The sequence below is a fragment of the Puntigrus tetrazona genome, chromosome 23 (genome assembly GCF_018831695.1).
Source record: "Puntigrus tetrazona isolate hp1 chromosome 23, ASM1883169v1, whole genome shotgun sequence".
Classification (NCBI taxonomy): Eukaryota; Metazoa; Chordata; class Actinopteri; order Cypriniformes; family Cyprinidae; genus Puntigrus; species Puntigrus tetrazona.
The window spans coordinates 14,790,058-14,808,950 of NC_056721.1; the positions used below are offsets into that span (position 1 = coordinate 14,790,058).

An 18,893-nucleotide genomic window follows, 5' to 3' on the forward strand; every position below is an offset into this window, starting at 1 on the left:
TTAGTGATTTGATTAAATTGACCTATAGCTGTAAGCCGCTATTATCATCCATCCCTCATTTTGGACTTTAGAAGATAAGGAGACTTTTTTCATGGGCAGACGCTTATCTTATTCCTATGGTGCAGACAGATAGCAGTCGAAGTGAGATGAAGCAAAGTAAAAGCACAGGATACCACTCTGAAAATGTTTCCCACTACATCACTGCTCATCTTCAATGATGGGAGCCAGCAGAGCAGGTAGGACTGCTGCCCTCGAATGTCCGTGTTTCATGATTCAACACTGCTCAAAGCAAATATATTAATTATTAATTAAGTACTCATTTTATAATGCACTTGCATTCTGTGGTTGTTAAAGAAAGTGAAACAATCTGGAAAGATGTAATAGTTGACCCCAGGAACGTACATTACAGAAAAATTTAACATCATGTAAACAATTAGTTGGAATAGCTGTGTCAGTACTGCCATCTTAATAATGGTTACATTTTAAAAAGTTAAATGAAATGTTATTAATCAAAAATCATGTCTAAATTAATTTATATCATGAAACTTTTAAACCATTTAACCACATTACATGTTTAAGTTCCTATGAAATGTTTTTTTTACCAACCTTATGTTTCATTGTTACCAAATTCTGTGTTAGCATGTCTAATTATTAAAAAACATAAAAAAAGTTTCATTTATTCTTACGATAGCCTTTTAATTTTTACATTAAAACATATAAAAAAACATTTGTTTTTTAATTACTGAAGATTTCATGTTATTTTTGGAAAATAAAGGGGATTTTATATTACAGTTAAAACATTGAAGAAAGGCTGTATGATCATTCCTTAAAAATCAAGTTTTACACATTTTTGTAGTAGACTATTATGTAAATTCTACTGAACAATAATAATATATTTCTACCCAATGTCAAATGAAACCGAACTTAATTTTGACAGGTTGATGTGAATATTACTACAGTTCAGTGTGTGCATGATATAAGGATAGATTTACTCAAATAAAACTGTAAAATGCTCATGAAGTAACTATCGGAGCAGTTCTGGAGATGTTATTCATGTACTGTATTTATGTCCTCATTTAGTAAGACTGGCAGACGTTAATATCACCGGAAGCATCACACAAACTTCAGTATAAGTAGTAAACAAAACTGTGTGTCTGCACCATTCATTAACACATATTTTTTGTGGCTTAATATTGACAAATACTAGCAGGCGAGAATGTGCTGTGCGCGATACAGAGAGCGCACCATAATATAGAGAAACGGCATGCAGTCGTGTAAATTAGATAAATAACGTATGGCTATTTATTTTGTTTAATAAAACAATAACGTGTGTATCTGTTCTATAAAGAAGGTAACTTTAAAACTCTTCTGTTGTGGTCTGGCACTTTAAAGAAAATTAGATTAAATTAAATTAAATTAACTTGACTTTCAAGGGAGGCGGGGGTGCTGTTGCACTGCCCAACACAGATTTTTTTATTATATAAGCAGGCTACGTTTTAAAATATTTGCTTATTTAAAATAAGTTTTTTTTAAGCATCCAAATGTTTACAGACAACAGTTCGGTATAAAAGAAAGCATATTTATAGAAAAACGCGGCGGGTGGAAGCACACACTCGAGGAACGTCTCTAGCGCACACACGTGCCATATGCACGAAAAAGACAAGCTCAGAATCGATTCAGAAATATTTAGAATTGATTCAGAATCGCTGAAGAGAGAATCGCGATGCATCGGAGAATCGATTTTTTCTTCCCACCCCTAATCACGTTATTGATCATTACATCCCAATGTAATATCTTTCCCAGACATAACCGACTGTTTTTGCAACTCATGTTTTTTTATTATAAATTTGTATTTCAGAGTTTAAGAGCAATAAGCCAAGAAATAGAACGTCCCGGTTACGTAGGGAGGGAACGTAACGGAGACATTTCATCAGCTGTAACACGATTGCGTTGACTGACTTTGATCAAATTAATTGGTTCTTGCTGAAAAAAAAACACTTTTTATTGTACAGTATATAAGACAAGTCAAAGTGCTTAATGTGAAATTGAAGTAAAAGGAAAGAGATCCATGAGAGATAAACAGTACAAATGTGTGCATGTGTGTTCATGCCAGTACTGGAAATTGTTCATGTATTCATTGATAAAAGAGCAGACAAGATCTTTCTCAAGAAACTGTCAAACAGCCACAAAATGACTCACTCTCAGGAACAAACGGCCCCAAAAATATCATAAATACTAAACGTCTCAGAGACGTTTGCGTGTGTGTATGAAGTAAAGACAGACTTAAAAGGAGTTGAAAGTGCCACTGTGTGTGTTTGGCTACTGAGTGTGCTGTGAGCGACTTTCCACTGCTAACCTTCCTATTAGCATAATGCTAATGAGCGGTTGAGTTCAGCTCCCCTTGCTGAGGGCAACAGCCTAAAACAACATTACTCATCTGTTCTGCACGCCACACTAAAGGGGGGAGGATGTAAACAAAAAAACAAAAACACAAATTTTGAATGTGATTTTTCCTCCTGTTTTTCTGCACTTTGACACCATCACAGTGTAGCACAAGCAGACTGATGCGATAGACGGAGGCGAGAGTGTTTTGTTTTACACATGTGATGAAGTGTAAATAACTATTAGAAACAGTCTTTACGTATAGGCCTACTGAATCATTATTTCAATTAAATCAGTGCTTACTAAAGCACTGTGAAGTTAGCATGTGATAATACGCCATTGTACTAAATATTTATCATATTTAAGTATTTTATTGAATGCCACAGTATTACTGCTGCACTCCATGTTTTCAAAAACCGTTGTAATACCTGGTTTACAGTACTTTTAGTTCAGTCAAAAGTTATGGACAAAATAGCTAAAGTTTTAGCCCAATTTTTCCAGCTAAAAAGGTCAATAGTATAGTATAGTATGCAGCTCTAGCACAGCTCACACAACAGACATTTTTCAAACCAAGCACATTTCTGTTGAATTTGTATGACCGTTATGAAATCTACATGAAATGACTCTCTTCTTCTTATCTCAATAATTGGAATTTGTCGATAGTAAGTTTGTTCACATTTTAATAACAGACACTAAGGTGAGATGATTTTTTGTATTTACCTGCACCTCTCGAGCATGGTAAGCGATGATTAGTCCAAGAAGAATGACGGTGGAAAGGCTGATAAGACACTTCAACGCCAGTGAATACATGGAGCTCTGTAAAACATATGCAAATAATGTTATTAGCACGCTCACAATTATTATTTTTCAGAGAAAAAATATTTTCAGGTGCTAACCCTTAATGTTCCCAAAGCAAATAAAGAGCTAGTTCAGTCAAAAATTAAATGTCTCACATTGTCATTCCAAACTCATGCGGCTTCACGAAATCTAAAAAAGTTTTTTCTTCATGCAGTTTCAGTGAATGAGGACTTAAGTTTTCAAGCTTCAAAAGGATGCAAAAGCATCAGAAAAATGGTCCATATGACTGCTCAAGCCGTACGATAGGTCTGTGTGATGAACAGACGGACGTTTTTAATCATGTGATAAAATGTCCTGCAATGAGATCATATCAGAGGCTTACATATGTTACTTTTTTATGAATAGCAACTGGAATATCACGCGCAACTATCCATCACAGGAATACATTGCATATAAAATATGCTAAAACAGAAAACAGTAATAAACCTTGTAGTAATATTTTACCGCATTACTGTACATTAGTGTATAAATACAGTTTTACTGTATTTTGACCAATAAATGCAGCTGGTTAAATTAAGACATAAAAAACATACAAACTCATGGGGCCTTTTCCAAACTCTTCAAAGGTTGACAGCGCCACGCCTCATTCACTATTATTTTGTTATAATATATGTGATATTGTTTAAAAAAATGTACATTTTGTGTTCTACATAAGACAAATAATCCTCCGACATGAGGAGGAGTAAATGATGACAGAATTTTCATTTTTAGGTCAACTATCTCTTTAAATAAGAAATGAACAGCACAATCACAGCATGTGCATCTGTGCCATACAGTCTGCCAAGACATTTTTAGTGTCTTTTTATAATCTATGGATTACATGCACATCACTTTCAATCACACCATACACACACAATGCCATGGTTACTCAAACAAGCGTCTCCCTGTGTGTGATTGCAGGGATCTCAACTTGACACCTAGAAATACACTACTACCTGCTGAACTCATCACAATTTTCATTTAACACACACACACACACGCGCAGACACAGCTTGCTTAAACTATCCCCTGCCTGAAAAGCAAAAGTTTTAAATTGTTTCCAGCCTGAGCCTCGATGACGTCCAGCTGAACCGCACACATTATTAGATTGGCCACCCGTGGGCCTAATTTAAGGCTCTGTACTGGAAGCATTATTCTACACGGACAGACAGTGGTGTCTGGGGGACCCACGGCTCCTCAAACAGTCTCTCACTCTCACACTGACACACACACACACACACACNNNNGGGGCTAACAGCTTATCAATACAGCAACTGCTGTGTTTCAGTCTCTGTCAGGCTTCCAAACGAGTCTTAGAGATGATTTTCTCTAATGGGTGGAAAGATTGATCGGCCCTATAAGCTCAACGTGATTTATTCGGACAGGACATGTTCCTTCATCAATGTCACTGCTGGTTTTGGAACAACATCAGGGATTCCGCTCATGTTGGTTATTGTTACTGTTAAAGCTATGACTTTCCGGAAACTAACTTTAACGCACAAAAAATATAACAAATATGCACAGACAATAATGCGAATGCACAGTTGAACTTGAACTAAGGTACAAGCTAGTCAGAATGCATAACTCAGATCCTGAATAAGCCATTTCTGTAACAACAAACCCCACATAGTGGAGCATAAATAACAATTTCGGAAATAAAGAAAATCATATGCATAAAGCGTGAAGAATTTACAACATAAATTTCGAAACTTCGAAAAAAATATAAAATGTTTATACCCTCAGGTAAATCAGCTTTGCTGTAAAATGATGATGACATCCATTCCTTGACACACAATTTCAAAACACACATAAAAGCATAATATGACACATCAAAATAACAGTAACATGATACAAGTGCTCCAGACTCTACCACTCGACCCAACTAAATGAAACGTATCATAAATTATATAAATTTATATAATTATACAAATCATATAGCTGTAAAAGTACTAATGCTAATACTAAATAGCAATATTAAAATACTGATACTTTAACATGATCATTATAGGCATTTATTCCAAGGGAAATATTGGCAATTTTAGTGTTTTATGTTGATAAATATTTTACGTTTGATAAATTTTTCCAAATTGACATTTCAAAATTTCACACATTAATATAATTTTCAACATATTTTATCTTTGTTACTAAAATTATACATACAGCAAGTCAATAAAAATTATGACTATAATGAATAATTTAATTATAGTCCATTTTATTTTTACTGAATTGATATATAATTAATAACATATTACAGCATGATGTAATATATTACATGAAATAATAAATCATTTTATGCATAATCTATATTATTTATATAATGATGTACAATTTAATAATGCAAAAAAGTATTATATTATGTACAGTTTCAACTTCTTTGGGTACAGTGCATATTTAATACGAAAGGGACCCTTGCAGACTCTTGGTGCTACTGTGAAATATTGACTAAATTAAAAGGAAATCTAAGAACTAAAAAAACTATAAAAATGTGAGCCTTTAAATGAAAACATGTAATGTCAGACACCGCGTAAAGTTGAGAGAGATCTTTACCGGAGGCTTTTTGTTGAGGGTGCTAAATATATTTAATGCATATGCGGTCTTGAAGGTCAGAACTTCAATTTTGCTCTCCTCTACGTGTTTTTTTTCCTCCTTTTTTTGATGATGTGCTACCATCCTACTAAGTGAGCCCTCCTTGTCTGTGAGATGACTATTTTATCTCATGTTAAATACAAGTGTGTGAACGGAGAGTATGACGACTCAGACTTGGGCTAGATTAGCAGTTATTGATCCAGGTCATGATGGACACCATGCAGAGCTAATAGGCTTTCTGAGCTCCATTAACTCCATCAGCATTCTCTCGCACGCTCAACATCTTCCTTTCATTTTTCCTCTATCTATTCAACATCCTCTCTTTACATCTCCCTGGTCCTTTCATAAACACTGAACAAATCGGCTCTGACGTCTGAATACACAGTCATCTTCGAGCCTTCTGTCTGTCACGAACAAGCTCGCGCACAAACACACACACACGCACATTCGCAGTTGAATGTACCGCCACAAATGCACACAGTCATCTGTGATTCTAATGTAATTACTTCCTCTTGTTTCAATTTCTTCATTTGCTGCTGATGTTGGGTGAAGTGACTCACTTGAAAATTCTCAAACCCAAGCCACATGCAACGTTCGCACACGCTAAACCGAGAGATTTTTCAGATCCTGACACACAAACAACACTCGCAGCTTAGCCACGAGAGGAAGGATGGCGTCTTCACACACACAAGCCGAAGATAAAACAAGCGCGGCACAAAAATCCTTCAGGAATATTTGGATATTCAAGACCAAAGAAAATACAAGGGGGAAGAGATGGACCACAATGGAACGTGAGAAATCAAAATATGGTGGATGGTAAAACAACCAATTGCCTTTTTGATGGTTTGTTTATATTAGTGCTTAAAAAATGAATTGCGTTAATCAGTCATGGACTGTTATTAAATACGATTAATCACAAGTTTAAAATACTAGGGTTTAAAATGTGTTGAAATAAAGAAATTCATGACAAACTAATATAAAGAAACAGACCTCTCCAGACCACACCTCCACCAAGTATGAGACATAATCATTATTCTTCTGTTTTTATTATCAGCCTTTGTACTGGCAAATAATAAAAACTAAATAAATAAATACAAATATTTTCTTGTGACCTTACGTGCAGTATTACGACAAAATGCATTATGAGAAAGCACATGTTCTTGAGCTGCATTAGAGATAGCATTAGCATCATGCTACATACAACAATTATGAGATTAATATTACACTTCTACTCACTTTAAACCACCATTGTTTGTTTGTGCTAACCTCCCTTTGCGGTCACATGTGGAATATGGCCATTTACTGTTGTTAAAATATGCTATTTCTATAATTTTTGTATGGCTGTACTAATTAGCATTTCAGATGCTACACATTCATTATTATGAAAATATCAAAATTTCAAGAAAATCACATACAAACCATATCCTATCGTAATTATTTATTATCTTATAGTGGCTGTCATGTTTCTGCTGTGTAAAAGCCTTAACATGTAATTTACGAACATTTTTAGCACGATTTGAGCTAAATATGCTACATTTCTGATACTATTAGTGTTAAATGTATTGCTGATTTGAAATGTGTTATTAAAATGTAATCAGGTCAAACAGTTTCATTAGAAAATGGACTTATATTTCTATTTTCGACAGCTGCCAGGGCTACTACCAAGATGGCCACTGACTGGACCAAGCCTTAAAGGGACTTCATCCAGGGCAAAAAAAGATTTGCAGATGATTAATATCACTGTATGTGCTGTGTTATGTGTTTTCCCCTTTATTCGGAGCACTCTGTCTAAGTCAAGCAGTCTAATGATGTGAGCCCTCTGGCCAAACCAATCACACGCGCCACACTTTATCATTCACCCTGAGACCTACACTCACCCCATACAGAAATACACAGCAAATAAACCACAATCAAGCTCTATAAACACACACACAACACAATAAATACATCACCAGCACAAACACACACACGCACCCAACCCCAGCTGGTAATACGAGAACATGATCCGCTTCGCCTTTACAAGGAAATTTTATTGCTCAGTGGCTGCTCATTCGTAGCTCAGTAGACTTTGAGTTTTTAGTTTTGTTACTTGAACTTTTGAACTTGAACTGTTTTAGTTTTAAAAAAGTAGTGAAGCTTTTTAGCATAACTACATTTTACAGCAGATGGTATCATAACTTGAAGCGGGTATAGGATTTAGAAAATCTTGCCGTTTTGATTAGCAAAAAATTCAGCAATAAACATGTATTTTCTGTTAACTTTTAGACGTTTTCGGTCTTTTTGCAGCAGTTTCTCTTACAAAATACTAATGAGATATCTTTGTAACAAAGAAAAATAAAAGATTGCTGTGACTGAATTATGATGTCGACATTTACTCCGAGTCTATAGTAGTAAATGCTCTGTAATGCAGGTAAATATGATTTATACCCATTTATCCAAACCAGTATTAAAGAAAGACAATCAAAATATAGGCACATTTCTAAGGAGTACTATGCAAAAAAATTCTTTTTTGCTTGTAGGAGAAACAATTGAGTTATTTAACAGCCATTTGATTGACATTTTTCATTCCTATATGTCAAGCTGATTTGGTTAGTTGAGATATCAATATATCAATATATCAATGCATGACTTGTAAATATATTTAAATGTATTCTGCAAATGAATAAATGTTAAAACAGCTTGCCATATTTCTATTGAGTTACCCATCGATGCTATTTGTTAAACCACAAAACGAAAAAAGGTGAAAAAAAAACCACACACCCACCTCCACCAAAATCAAAATGTTACAAAAACAGTAATGTATCTTACTTAATGAAAAACACACACACAGATAAGCCCAATTACACAAGGACTGGCACACACACACACTTGATTACACACTGACATACACCATTACACCCCTGAAAACCCAATTACACACTCAGAGGCCAAGGAAAAAAATGGAAACACACACAGCCTCAGCTACATGCACACAGTAACAGTACACACACATACATTAAGCTTAACATTAATGGCCATTCAAGGGTCTTTTTAATTCAGTGCACTATTGCTCCTTCACTGACCCTTCCTCTGGCTGTCCATCTCTCCTCTTTCCTCTCCTTCTCCCCCTTGCACTCTCTTTTTCTCTATGTACTGATGATTATTGCTCCCATGAGAGTGCTGTAATAGCGTTAGCGTGGCAGGAGTGGGATTAGGGTCCCTCAGCCCACTGGATCACCCCTTGTATATGTGTCTTAGAGATGGATTACACACAAACACAGGTAGGGACTTTCCACTGACTCCTATTGTTTAATAATGAGCTAAATACATGTTCAATCTTTCATTCTCAGATTTAAAGTGCAATTCCCTATGATTGTAAAGCTGAATTACTCCAGTATTCAGTGTCACGTGATCCTTCAGAAATCATTCTATACGTTGATCTGGTGCTCAAGAACGTTTCTTATTATTCGTAAGGTATTTACCTGCATATAAAACCCCATATATACACACAGACCCCCATGACCTTGTTCAAGGCAACAGGTTGATCAACTGAGGCACCTGAACGCTTCCTCACATCTACTAAACAAGTCTAAGCCGAGATGTTCCCCAGGGAGGCATGACAGAGCGAGGAGGGTGTGAAAATTAAGTATTGATTTGACAGTGGCTTTTTCCAGGTATTTAGGGTTGTTAAGGGTCGAGCAGACGTGTGATGAGCTGGAGGATGTATTCAAGGCATGCTACTTTGTGCATTTGTACAAGCACTGAACAGTTTTATTCACACCTAAATTGACCTTTATATGCTATACGATGGGAAAATATTTGAGGTTTTGCATTATTTTAAATAAAGAAATTGAGATGATTTGCTTCCACTGAAGCTCAAGACGCTCTTTGCATCGTCGCATATCACGCTGGAGAACATGATCATTAGGTTTTCATCAGGAGTTCATCAGCAGTGCTGCTGTCAATGAAGCAAAAGAGGAAAACCAAATACGAACACAATCTTATACCCATTTTTATGCTAGTAATATCATTTGCAATGAAAAAGAAGTGCATTAAATCTGAAAAGGCTAAGTAGAAGCATTTTCATTAGTGGTCTCAGACTTTTGGACTCCTGTGTACAGCATATTCATATATCAGCTGGGGTTTAGGACAGCAATACAATTATTTTGCAGTAATGTAAGGACCTAGTTAGCTAGTTAATATGTGACAAGGTGGCTAATTCGTACAAATTCATATGGATCATTCAAGGTTTTGCTAAATCGTATATGTATTTTAAGAGTTGACAATTCATATGAATTAGTACAAATGACCTACACCTAACGCTGGCCCTACTCGTCACTGTGGTTTAGACAAATCGTAAAAAAACGATTAGCCACCTCGTAAAATACATACAAATTGGTCATGAGACTGCGTCGGATAAAACACAACAAACAGTGATAGTAACATGCAAAGTCTCCGATTTCACACTGCACTTTTTCATGCTGCTCTTATCAGCTCTCTCCTGTTCTTTTACCTGTCTATTTATGGAAGGAAGGATGTGTACAGAGTGTGAATGGACTAGACATCTTCTGAGAATTTTCAGCTGAGCAAGTACGAACACATATACACACAATGCTTAACATCAGTTAACATCATCACACATTCACACAGTCATATAAATGATAGGAAAACTGATGAGGAAAAGCAGGTGTGCATTGTTTTTCTAACAGTTCAGCCTGAATTAAATTATTCTGCTCATACATATACTGTTGTGCAACAACACAAGTCACTGTTCAGATGTTTTACTTCAAGACATTTGCGTGATATTTGTCCTTAAATAGCTCTTGTGTGTACAACTAATCTCATCCTAAGCCTCTGTTGTCAATTCTAAACAGCAGTTTAAAACTAGTAACAGAGGCTTGGGTTATTGATATGTAGACCAATACAGTTATCGGAAAAAGAGAGAGAAGCACCTTTGAAATAATTTGGCGAAGTGATATGGAACTGTTATATAGTAAAGACCTGTGGAATTAACTATTTCAGTTTCCTAAAAAGAAATTGCATGTCTTACATCATATCCTAACCAGGTGCAATGCAATAAGAGACAAGCAATTTGTTTTTCCACAGCAGGCACAAATCACAACAAAATCAATTAAAAATCACAGCCAATCAGAAGAGAATATGGGCAGGCTCTTTCCCCAAGTGTTCTGCACTCACAACGAAACAGATGAGTAACTACTGTAACCTAATTCATCAATACAGCCATTTTAAGTGGTTAAAAATACACACAGAGTGACTGAAACAATATTTGGAATTAATGAAACACGCTTGATGGTTCACAGCTTTAACGTTTATATTTCTGTTGATTTTTTTTTTAAGATCTGAGGTAAATTGTCCATGTTTTTTTGTTTTTTTTTGCAGCATGGCTATAAATGTCAAACAAAATGATACTGAAACTCACATTAACATTAAACAAAACATAATCAGTACCTGTTATAATATAATATGTTTGTATGCTGTCGCCAGCCGCGACAGAAACCGTTTCTAAAATAGAATTAGGTATGGCATCGTTTCGTGGCATTGCGTCTTGTTCGAACGTTCATCAACCAAACAGAATCAAGCATTCAACGGCCCTTTAGGAAAAGACTACAGAAATTATATGCATATTAATTCAATAAAATAACTGTAATTAATCATGGTAGATTAGCAAAAAAGTTGCTTTAGAAGACAACTGTGCTTTATTTCACTGATTATAAGTAATCTCCGACGGTAGTTAAATAACTCGTTTAGGGAATTTGAGTTGGTCATTGTTATTACATAATTTTTAAATCAGCGTTTTAAATTGACAGTCATGTGTGCACCTATTCCCATCCAGCATACACACTTCACATACCGAACTAGTCTTCATTTTCGTATGCTCAAACACAGAAAGCATGCTTCAGCTTCTTTGCTTTGATGTGCACATGACTACAATTTCAAACGAGAAAGGAGCTTTAAGAGGTTAGGAAAATGTTTTAGACATAAGGGGTTTCCATCAGGAGCTTCATCCTTTCAAAAGCAGCTGTCTCACACACACACAGTTCAAGCAGTGCAGTAAAGCCATCAATAGGTGCTTGATGGTGTGCAAAGGTGATTATCAATAATCGATATAGCCGGTTACTCAGAGATTTGAGTGTTCGCCAGCATCTAAGCAGTCACTTTCCCTTTAATTTCCTCCACAATCACTCCAGATGCTCCACCGTCCATTCACATAAACTTGTTTCATATGGGAGATAGTATACTGGGTATTTGAGGAGAGGTAATTCCCCATTAGATGAGTCGAGTCAAACAGAAGCTGTTTGGAGGATGTGGAAGAGCATCAGCATCTCACATGTCTCTGGACCTTCAGCAGTAATGCACTGAGAGAAAAGCCCTTTAATTGCTCTGAGGGGCGATGCAGCACTAACAGGATTCTATTGTGCTGTTTTATAATGGCTATAATGGTATACAATCAGCATGGCCATTATTCATGTGCAAACTTGACTCACTCACCCGTTTTCCATCTCAAATAAAGAGATTTTATTACAGCCTTTCATTTCATCTCTCCTAACACTCACTCGCTTTTCTCTCCCTCTCCAATAACACTCCCCCGTTCACCGCCCACTACAATAACAGAGAGAGAGAGAGAGAGAGAGAGAGAGCGAGAGAGCACTAAGGGATAGCGAATACGAGAAAGAAAGGAGAAAGATATCCAGAACAAGAATAATTACCCGGAGAGAAGAGGAAAGGAATTGTCAGAGAGAGGAAAAGGAAAAAGAGTGCAAGTACGAGAGAGAGTGAAAGAATGAGAAAAGAAGAGAAAAACATGAGTGGGTGAGACAGAGAGAAAAAGAGAAGTAACGTGTAAGTGGGAAAAAGGGAGAGACAGAAAAAGAAACCCACAGGGAAGACAGGCAGCAAAAGAGAGATACTGAGACAGAACAAATTTCCTATACGTCTGCCATATCAGAAGCACCTGCAGAACAAGGACCACGGCCACAAGTAGAAGTGATTTCCAGACTACATGCTGAGACAGATCCATTCAGAACAGTGCCAGATTCAAGAGAACACCTCATAACACTCGCACAAACCCACTCGTGCGCAGACATACACTTCAGACGGCTGCACTGTTCCAAAACCCACTGTGCATTTTAGGCAGCACAAAGGTTTGTTCATGAGAAATATGCAATAGTTATTCTGCCTTCTAAGAGACCTCTTTTTAAACAAAAGCATCAGCTCATAAAATGTAGCCTTTGACAGCAATGCAATCCCAGAATTCATCGTGTTGAGCTCGATGAAATAAATCAATTCAAGATGGACGATGAAGCACGGGAACTGTTGATTGTAATAAACAATCGTTCTGCAATGATCAGTAAAACAGTCCAGCGTCATAAAAGAATGCTCTACTGGAATCAACTGAACCTTTGCAAAAGACCCGCCCTCCTTAGTTACTGTAGCTATGTCAAATCAAAACATCTGTTCTCAAACGTTAAAAAAAATACATTGCAGGAGCAAGGAGGGCACAGACAAAAAGCAACGGTGAAGACAGAGCTACTTTTGGAATAAAACAAAGTCTTAGTTTTCAAATATTGTAATACATTCAAGCAATACTTTTTTGTGGATCTTTACTACATTGTGACGGCTCGCTACACTTAAAGCAGCACATAAACAATTATATTTCCTTAAATTTACTAGATAAGCACCAAATAGTCATCAATGAACATCAAAAGATATTGTATTTCTTATATTTGTTTGTCTGATGAAAATGGTATACTCGCATTATAACTGCAGACCTCCCTGCAAAGCTCCAATTGATATAGCGTCCCAAATCTTACTGATATTATCCAATATTTATGTGCGCTATGTGTTGTGTAGCAAAGGTACCCAGTCAAACCCCACTGAAATCTGAGGGTACTGAATGCCTTCATAAAGCAGACCACATCACATACAAACGTACCTAATATTTATGTGCGCTATAATTTTTGAAAGCATATTTGAGTAACCAATTGTTATCTTAGCAACACGACATTATCAGACATTATTAGGTTTCTTTAAAACAACTGAGGGTTGAGTATACCTGCATAAACTTCCAAATAACTTCCTGTCACCAACACAAATTAGGCAACTGACACCAAAGCTACATAAGTCGACAGCGAGCTCAGCTCTGTCTGTTCCTTACTTACTCACACACATACATTCCGCCTTCAATCTGAGACTGTGGCTATTACAGTGGAAAATATTTCACCTTGACATGATGTGTCAGTTAGATTCAATCCTTTTAACGTAACATCACAAGAATCAGTCACTTACCTAACTCCAGCCTCACAGTTTTGTGATTTGGAGACTTCGGCTTTATATAAAATGTTACTAGTCTGTAATTAAGCTGAAGTCAAAGCCAGTTTTTGAGTAATGCTATGTAGGCAGTTACGACCACTTCGATCGTCAATCAAGCAACACTTGATTCTTAGCTCAAGAGCCGACTGCGAGGATGTGTGTTCTCGCCTCCCATGAATTCAAAACTTATGCAGAGCAAAACGGAGGTTTGTCATGCATAAATGAAGAAAGTGTACTTCATATTCCTCCAGAATTTATAAATCTAAAATTTATAAAGCTACACCACTTTCAGTATTAAACGTTTTGGCTTTTGACAGCATGCTGTTGATTTTGACAAACAATTTTGACTAATTTCTTAGTTCTTTACAGTAAGACACTTACGATGGACATCTAGAGAGTGTGGATGGTTTAAAAGCTGAAATATGTAGCTAATTACTTCTGGCAATGTGGAAATTACATGGTTTATTGGCTTTACCTGGTCATAACACATCGAAAGACCAGACATAACTCCACAGAAAATCATGTGAAGTGATTATTTCATGTTAGTTTCATGGTGGCACATATAAACGCTTTTATTCTTCCACTGTAAGAGACATACCATAAATACAGAGCCCTGCATATGATATTGTGGCCATACATTAATATTTTGTTCCCACAATTTCTTTTTAGTTCAATAGTGGGTAACTACACTGAATTAAAATGATAGATATAAGATGAATGATAGTATAATGTGGTGGCAACTGAACTAAAATGAGGAAACACGGCCATGTCAACAAATTCTTAATTCATGGTCACAATATCCATTTTTAACCACATGCTATGTGTTGGGAGCTGTATGTAAAAATGTTTGCTTGTTTTTAAAAGTGAGGGATGATTCAAAATGTTCCTCTGGGAACTTGTTTGGATCCAGAACCTTTGTTAAATAAGTTTCCAAACCTTTCTTAAATCACACAAATATCACTGATCTCTACCCCACTCAAGAAATCTCCCAGACAGCTGTTCAAAATTCCTTCTAAGCTTACAGACATCTGATCCAGCAGCATTGCTAACCTTTAATGTGTACTGCACATGTGTATGTTTACTAAGATAGACAGCTATTTAAAACATTCATGCTCACGCCAGATACACAGGTGCATCATTATTACCCTCTCTTTGAAAAAGGCGACAAATGCCATACCGATTCTCCATGGATGTTTGTTTTGAGAGCTGATTTTCAACTTAGCCTGTGCAACGCGATACCTTTCAACCTCGAGATAACAGAAGTTCCTGTGATTAGGCACTTTGTGCCCATTCAAACTGAGACAGCTCATGAATGCGACTTCCGAAAAACATTTATTTATATCTCTGATGATTAAGTTGCTTGATTATTGTTGGTGTTTGTGGCAAAAATCACGCATTCGCATCGCACTTCTAAATTTGGTCACTCCAAATGAGTCACTTTTCGCAGATCATTTGCTTTAAACAGAAATTTCTGTCATCATCTATCCGCCCTCACCTCGCTTGGAACCTGTGACTTTTTCCTGTAGAACACACAAGCAGTTACTATACGGTCAAAGCCGCTATGCTCCATTAAGTAAAACGCAACTTGGCTGTGAAAGCCAGTTGCAAAATTTGCTTGGTTTACAAAAGATAAATAAACAAACAGAATTAATGACGCTATATTATTTTGAGGTGTAGTGTTGGCGGGTGTAGCAATGTCCGTAGCACCACTCAATCAACTGAGAATACGCATGACCAGCCTGAACCCGATGCAAAATTTGTGAGTGGAAATCTTCTAACCTCCTGCAAATTTCATCTTTTTTTTAGATTTCATCCATGAAATTTCCTGAACAATAGTGCACTTGACCACATCTTAAATTAAGAGCTTGTTATATGGGAAAACATGGAAACACAGCGGAAATCTGACATGCAAGAGCCAATGAGTGGTGTAAGCACGTGGGTAGATTAATATTTATATAAATAGGAGTATAAATGAAGTCAAAGCAACATTTTGTGATTAGAAGACTTGGATTGAATTCATAGGAATTGTTACGTTTTGGTTACATGGACATTCAATGGGCGGACAAAAATGTAACAACATTAGGGTGAGTAAATGATGACAGAGTATCCTTATTGGATGAACTATCCCTTTAAGCGATTTTCATCTGGTTAAACATCTGCTCTGGCGCATTATGGTTCATTGTAAACTTGTGTACCGCTTTACAGGCTGCACTACATGGTGTATGGCTGTATCCGAGTTTCACCATTGTAACAGGAACGGAATATGGGAAGCACACACATACTCTCATTCTCATTCACACACAGAGCAGGACCAGCAGGATGTGTGCTCAAGCCCGACTCGGAACACAAAGTCCTCACCTTACTGTAGACACCCCAGGACAGCTCGGTCTCAATCACCATGACAACAATGCCAAACATGCCGAATATGAGCGCATAGTCACTAAGTCTCTTCCTCTTTTCGAACAGCGCCCTCCTGTGGCCTAGTTTGTAGCCAATGTTCTGATTCTTACGTTTAGGGGCTTTGGAAGCGGTCCTTCCCGGGCCTCCCACGACAGCGCCGCCCCTCCTTCCATTAGTCCCGCCCCCAGCCACGCCCCCAAGCACCCCCCTGCTGTCAGAGAGGGCGTGGTTCTGGTGGTAGATGGACATTTGATTGGCCGAGGCCTCGAGTTCGTAAGCGTGTCCGTAAGGCGCATCCTCTTTCGAGGAGATGACGATCTCTGGGGGGTTCTGGGATTGCGACTGACTGTGTTGAGAGGAGGCCGCAGTCGCCTGGCTCACGCTCGCCCCGCCCTCTTTGGTGTCACTTCCGCTGTCGGACTCGATGAGGTTCCGGCGGGAGGCGCTGAGGCGGCTGAGTGGCTTCATCACACCGCCGCTGTACTTGCACGAGCTCATGGCGATCTCGGTAAAGGGGTTACTGTCCCGCCTGTGCACCAGGGGACTGGCCTGCCTGTGCTTACACCCCCTCTCTCGCTCCCTCTGCTCTCGCTCAGTGGAAGGCGAATGAGAAGAGTAGAACAGCGCATTGTAGACGGGCGAAGTCTCCCCGCTTAGGCTGTGTTGACTGCCCAGGCAGGAGGAGAGCGGCGTGCTGGTGGGGTGGAGCGCGTTGGGGATTGGCGTGGACAGCTGGGGTGTTGTGGACAGGGGCAACTTGGGCAGCGATGCCGGGGGAAGGTTTGGCGTGGTGGGCGACGGAGTGCCATTGAGACGCTCCAGGCTGCTGTTGCCTCCCGTGTGATTCGAGTGGTTGGTCCCAGGGTAGTTGCCAGAGAGGGAGGCATGGGAGAGACCACCGAGAGGGAGGGGCAGACGTTGCTCTTCGTCTTCGCTCCCGCTGAGAAGGGCCAGACTCAGAGAGGGAGGGGGATCCATGGCAACCAGGCTCCAGCAGGTTTGTTTGTGCTCTGCTCCTCAACTCTGGAGTTTAGTTGGAGGGAGAGATAGGAAGAGAGAGAGAGAGAGAGAGAGAGAGAGAGAGAGAGAGAGAGAGAGAGAGAGAGAGAGAGAGGGAAGAACGGATTGTTATGTTATTTATAACCGAATAAAATTAGCAGGTGAAAGGGAAGCTGGATTAAATGGGGGACTCCCCTCATGTTAATAAACCAAGGATGGACTGAAAGTGTTGGGTGACACTGAGCTGTTGCAATGTTGCTTGAGGAGTTCATGTGGAAGATTTTTGGCGAGTGGAAAAAAGAGAAAACTGATGAACCTATGAACCCGTCCACATCTACTAATCGCTCTGAGCTCTCTCTCTCATTCTCTCTCTATCGCCTTTTCTCTTCCTCCCTCTCTGACACCCCCTCCTCTCCTCTCGCTCCTTCCAGCAATATCTGTCACATAAATGCAAGCAAGAGTCTCTGTATTTTTAAAGTAACTTATGCAATGGTCAAATCGTGGCCTCTGGACTGACCTGTGACAATTGCAAGACTCATCACATTACCATCACTGCTTTGAATTATTTGGGCATTCGAGTTGCATCTAAAATACACACCAGAACGCATCGTTTTAGTAATTCTGTGCGTTCATAATCGTGTAGAAATAGTTAGACCTCAGGTATAGATGACAGAGAAAGACGTTCAATGAAATGAAAATCAAACCGTCTCACTTACCTCTCTCCTGTCAGTCTATCTCCACCTTCATATGGTGATTTCAAAAGCAGTGCAACAATATTCCTCCACACTTTTTCTTTTTCATGTTGTCAAAATCATGCCAGCGTTTCTTCTCCGCTCCGTTGTCAAGCAGTGATTCCGGGTTTTTAACGACAGAAGTATAAACCGCTATTTCTTAAAACGAGACTCCTACAGACGAAAGCTGTTGCGTTTAACACCTGAACAAGGATCCAAATAAAAGCGGAAAATAAATTGCGGGAAAGGGATTTAGTGCGCTGTTTAATATTTCAGGAAATACATCCACCCGTTGTGTTAATTACCATTATTCGCCTCATGTGAAGAAAAGCGCTTTAAAGTAGCATCTGGATATGAATAACGGTGAAAGTAGCGATAGTCTGATATTGTGTAGAAATGGATGCATGTCCTCCAGCTCTCACTCTGACAGCACGTCTCTCATTCCCTTTCTCTCTCTCTCTCTCTCTCTCTCTCTCTCTCTCAACTTCTCTTTTGGGCTCCGTCTCTCCGCCCTGGTCCCTCCTCTCTGCTCCTCTCATTGGACACACATCGCTGAACCAAACAAATAAGCTCTGAAAAAAACTAGAGAAGAACATTTAATTTAGAAAAACCACCTGCCTCCTCCACTGCTGTTCCCGCTTTCCTAGC

General features: G+C 38.4%; 2 protein-coding genes across 7 annotated transcripts in view; both read right to left on the minus strand.

The window, feature by feature from the left end:
- Positions 1-18,720, minus strand: part of LOC122328919 (small conductance calcium-activated potassium channel protein 2-like) — a 36,687-nt gene extending 17,967 nt beyond the window's left edge. Inside the window, exons 1-3 of the mRNA XM_043225000.1 lie at positions 18,231-18,720; positions 16,474-17,538; positions 3,103-3,198 (exon numbers count right to left, since the gene is read on the minus strand). Coding sequence (XP_043080935.1) covers positions 3,103-3,198; positions 16,474-17,493 — 1,116 coding nt within the window. The 5' untranslated portion in view covers positions 17,494-17,538; positions 18,231-18,720. The remainder of the gene's footprint in view (positions 1-3,102; positions 3,199-16,473; positions 17,539-18,230) is intronic.
- Positions 1-18,893, minus strand: part of LOC122328902 (sushi, von Willebrand factor type A, EGF and pentraxin domain-containing protein 1-like) — a 502,117-nt gene that overhangs the window by 104,267 nt on the left and 378,957 nt on the right. The window lies entirely within an intron of this gene.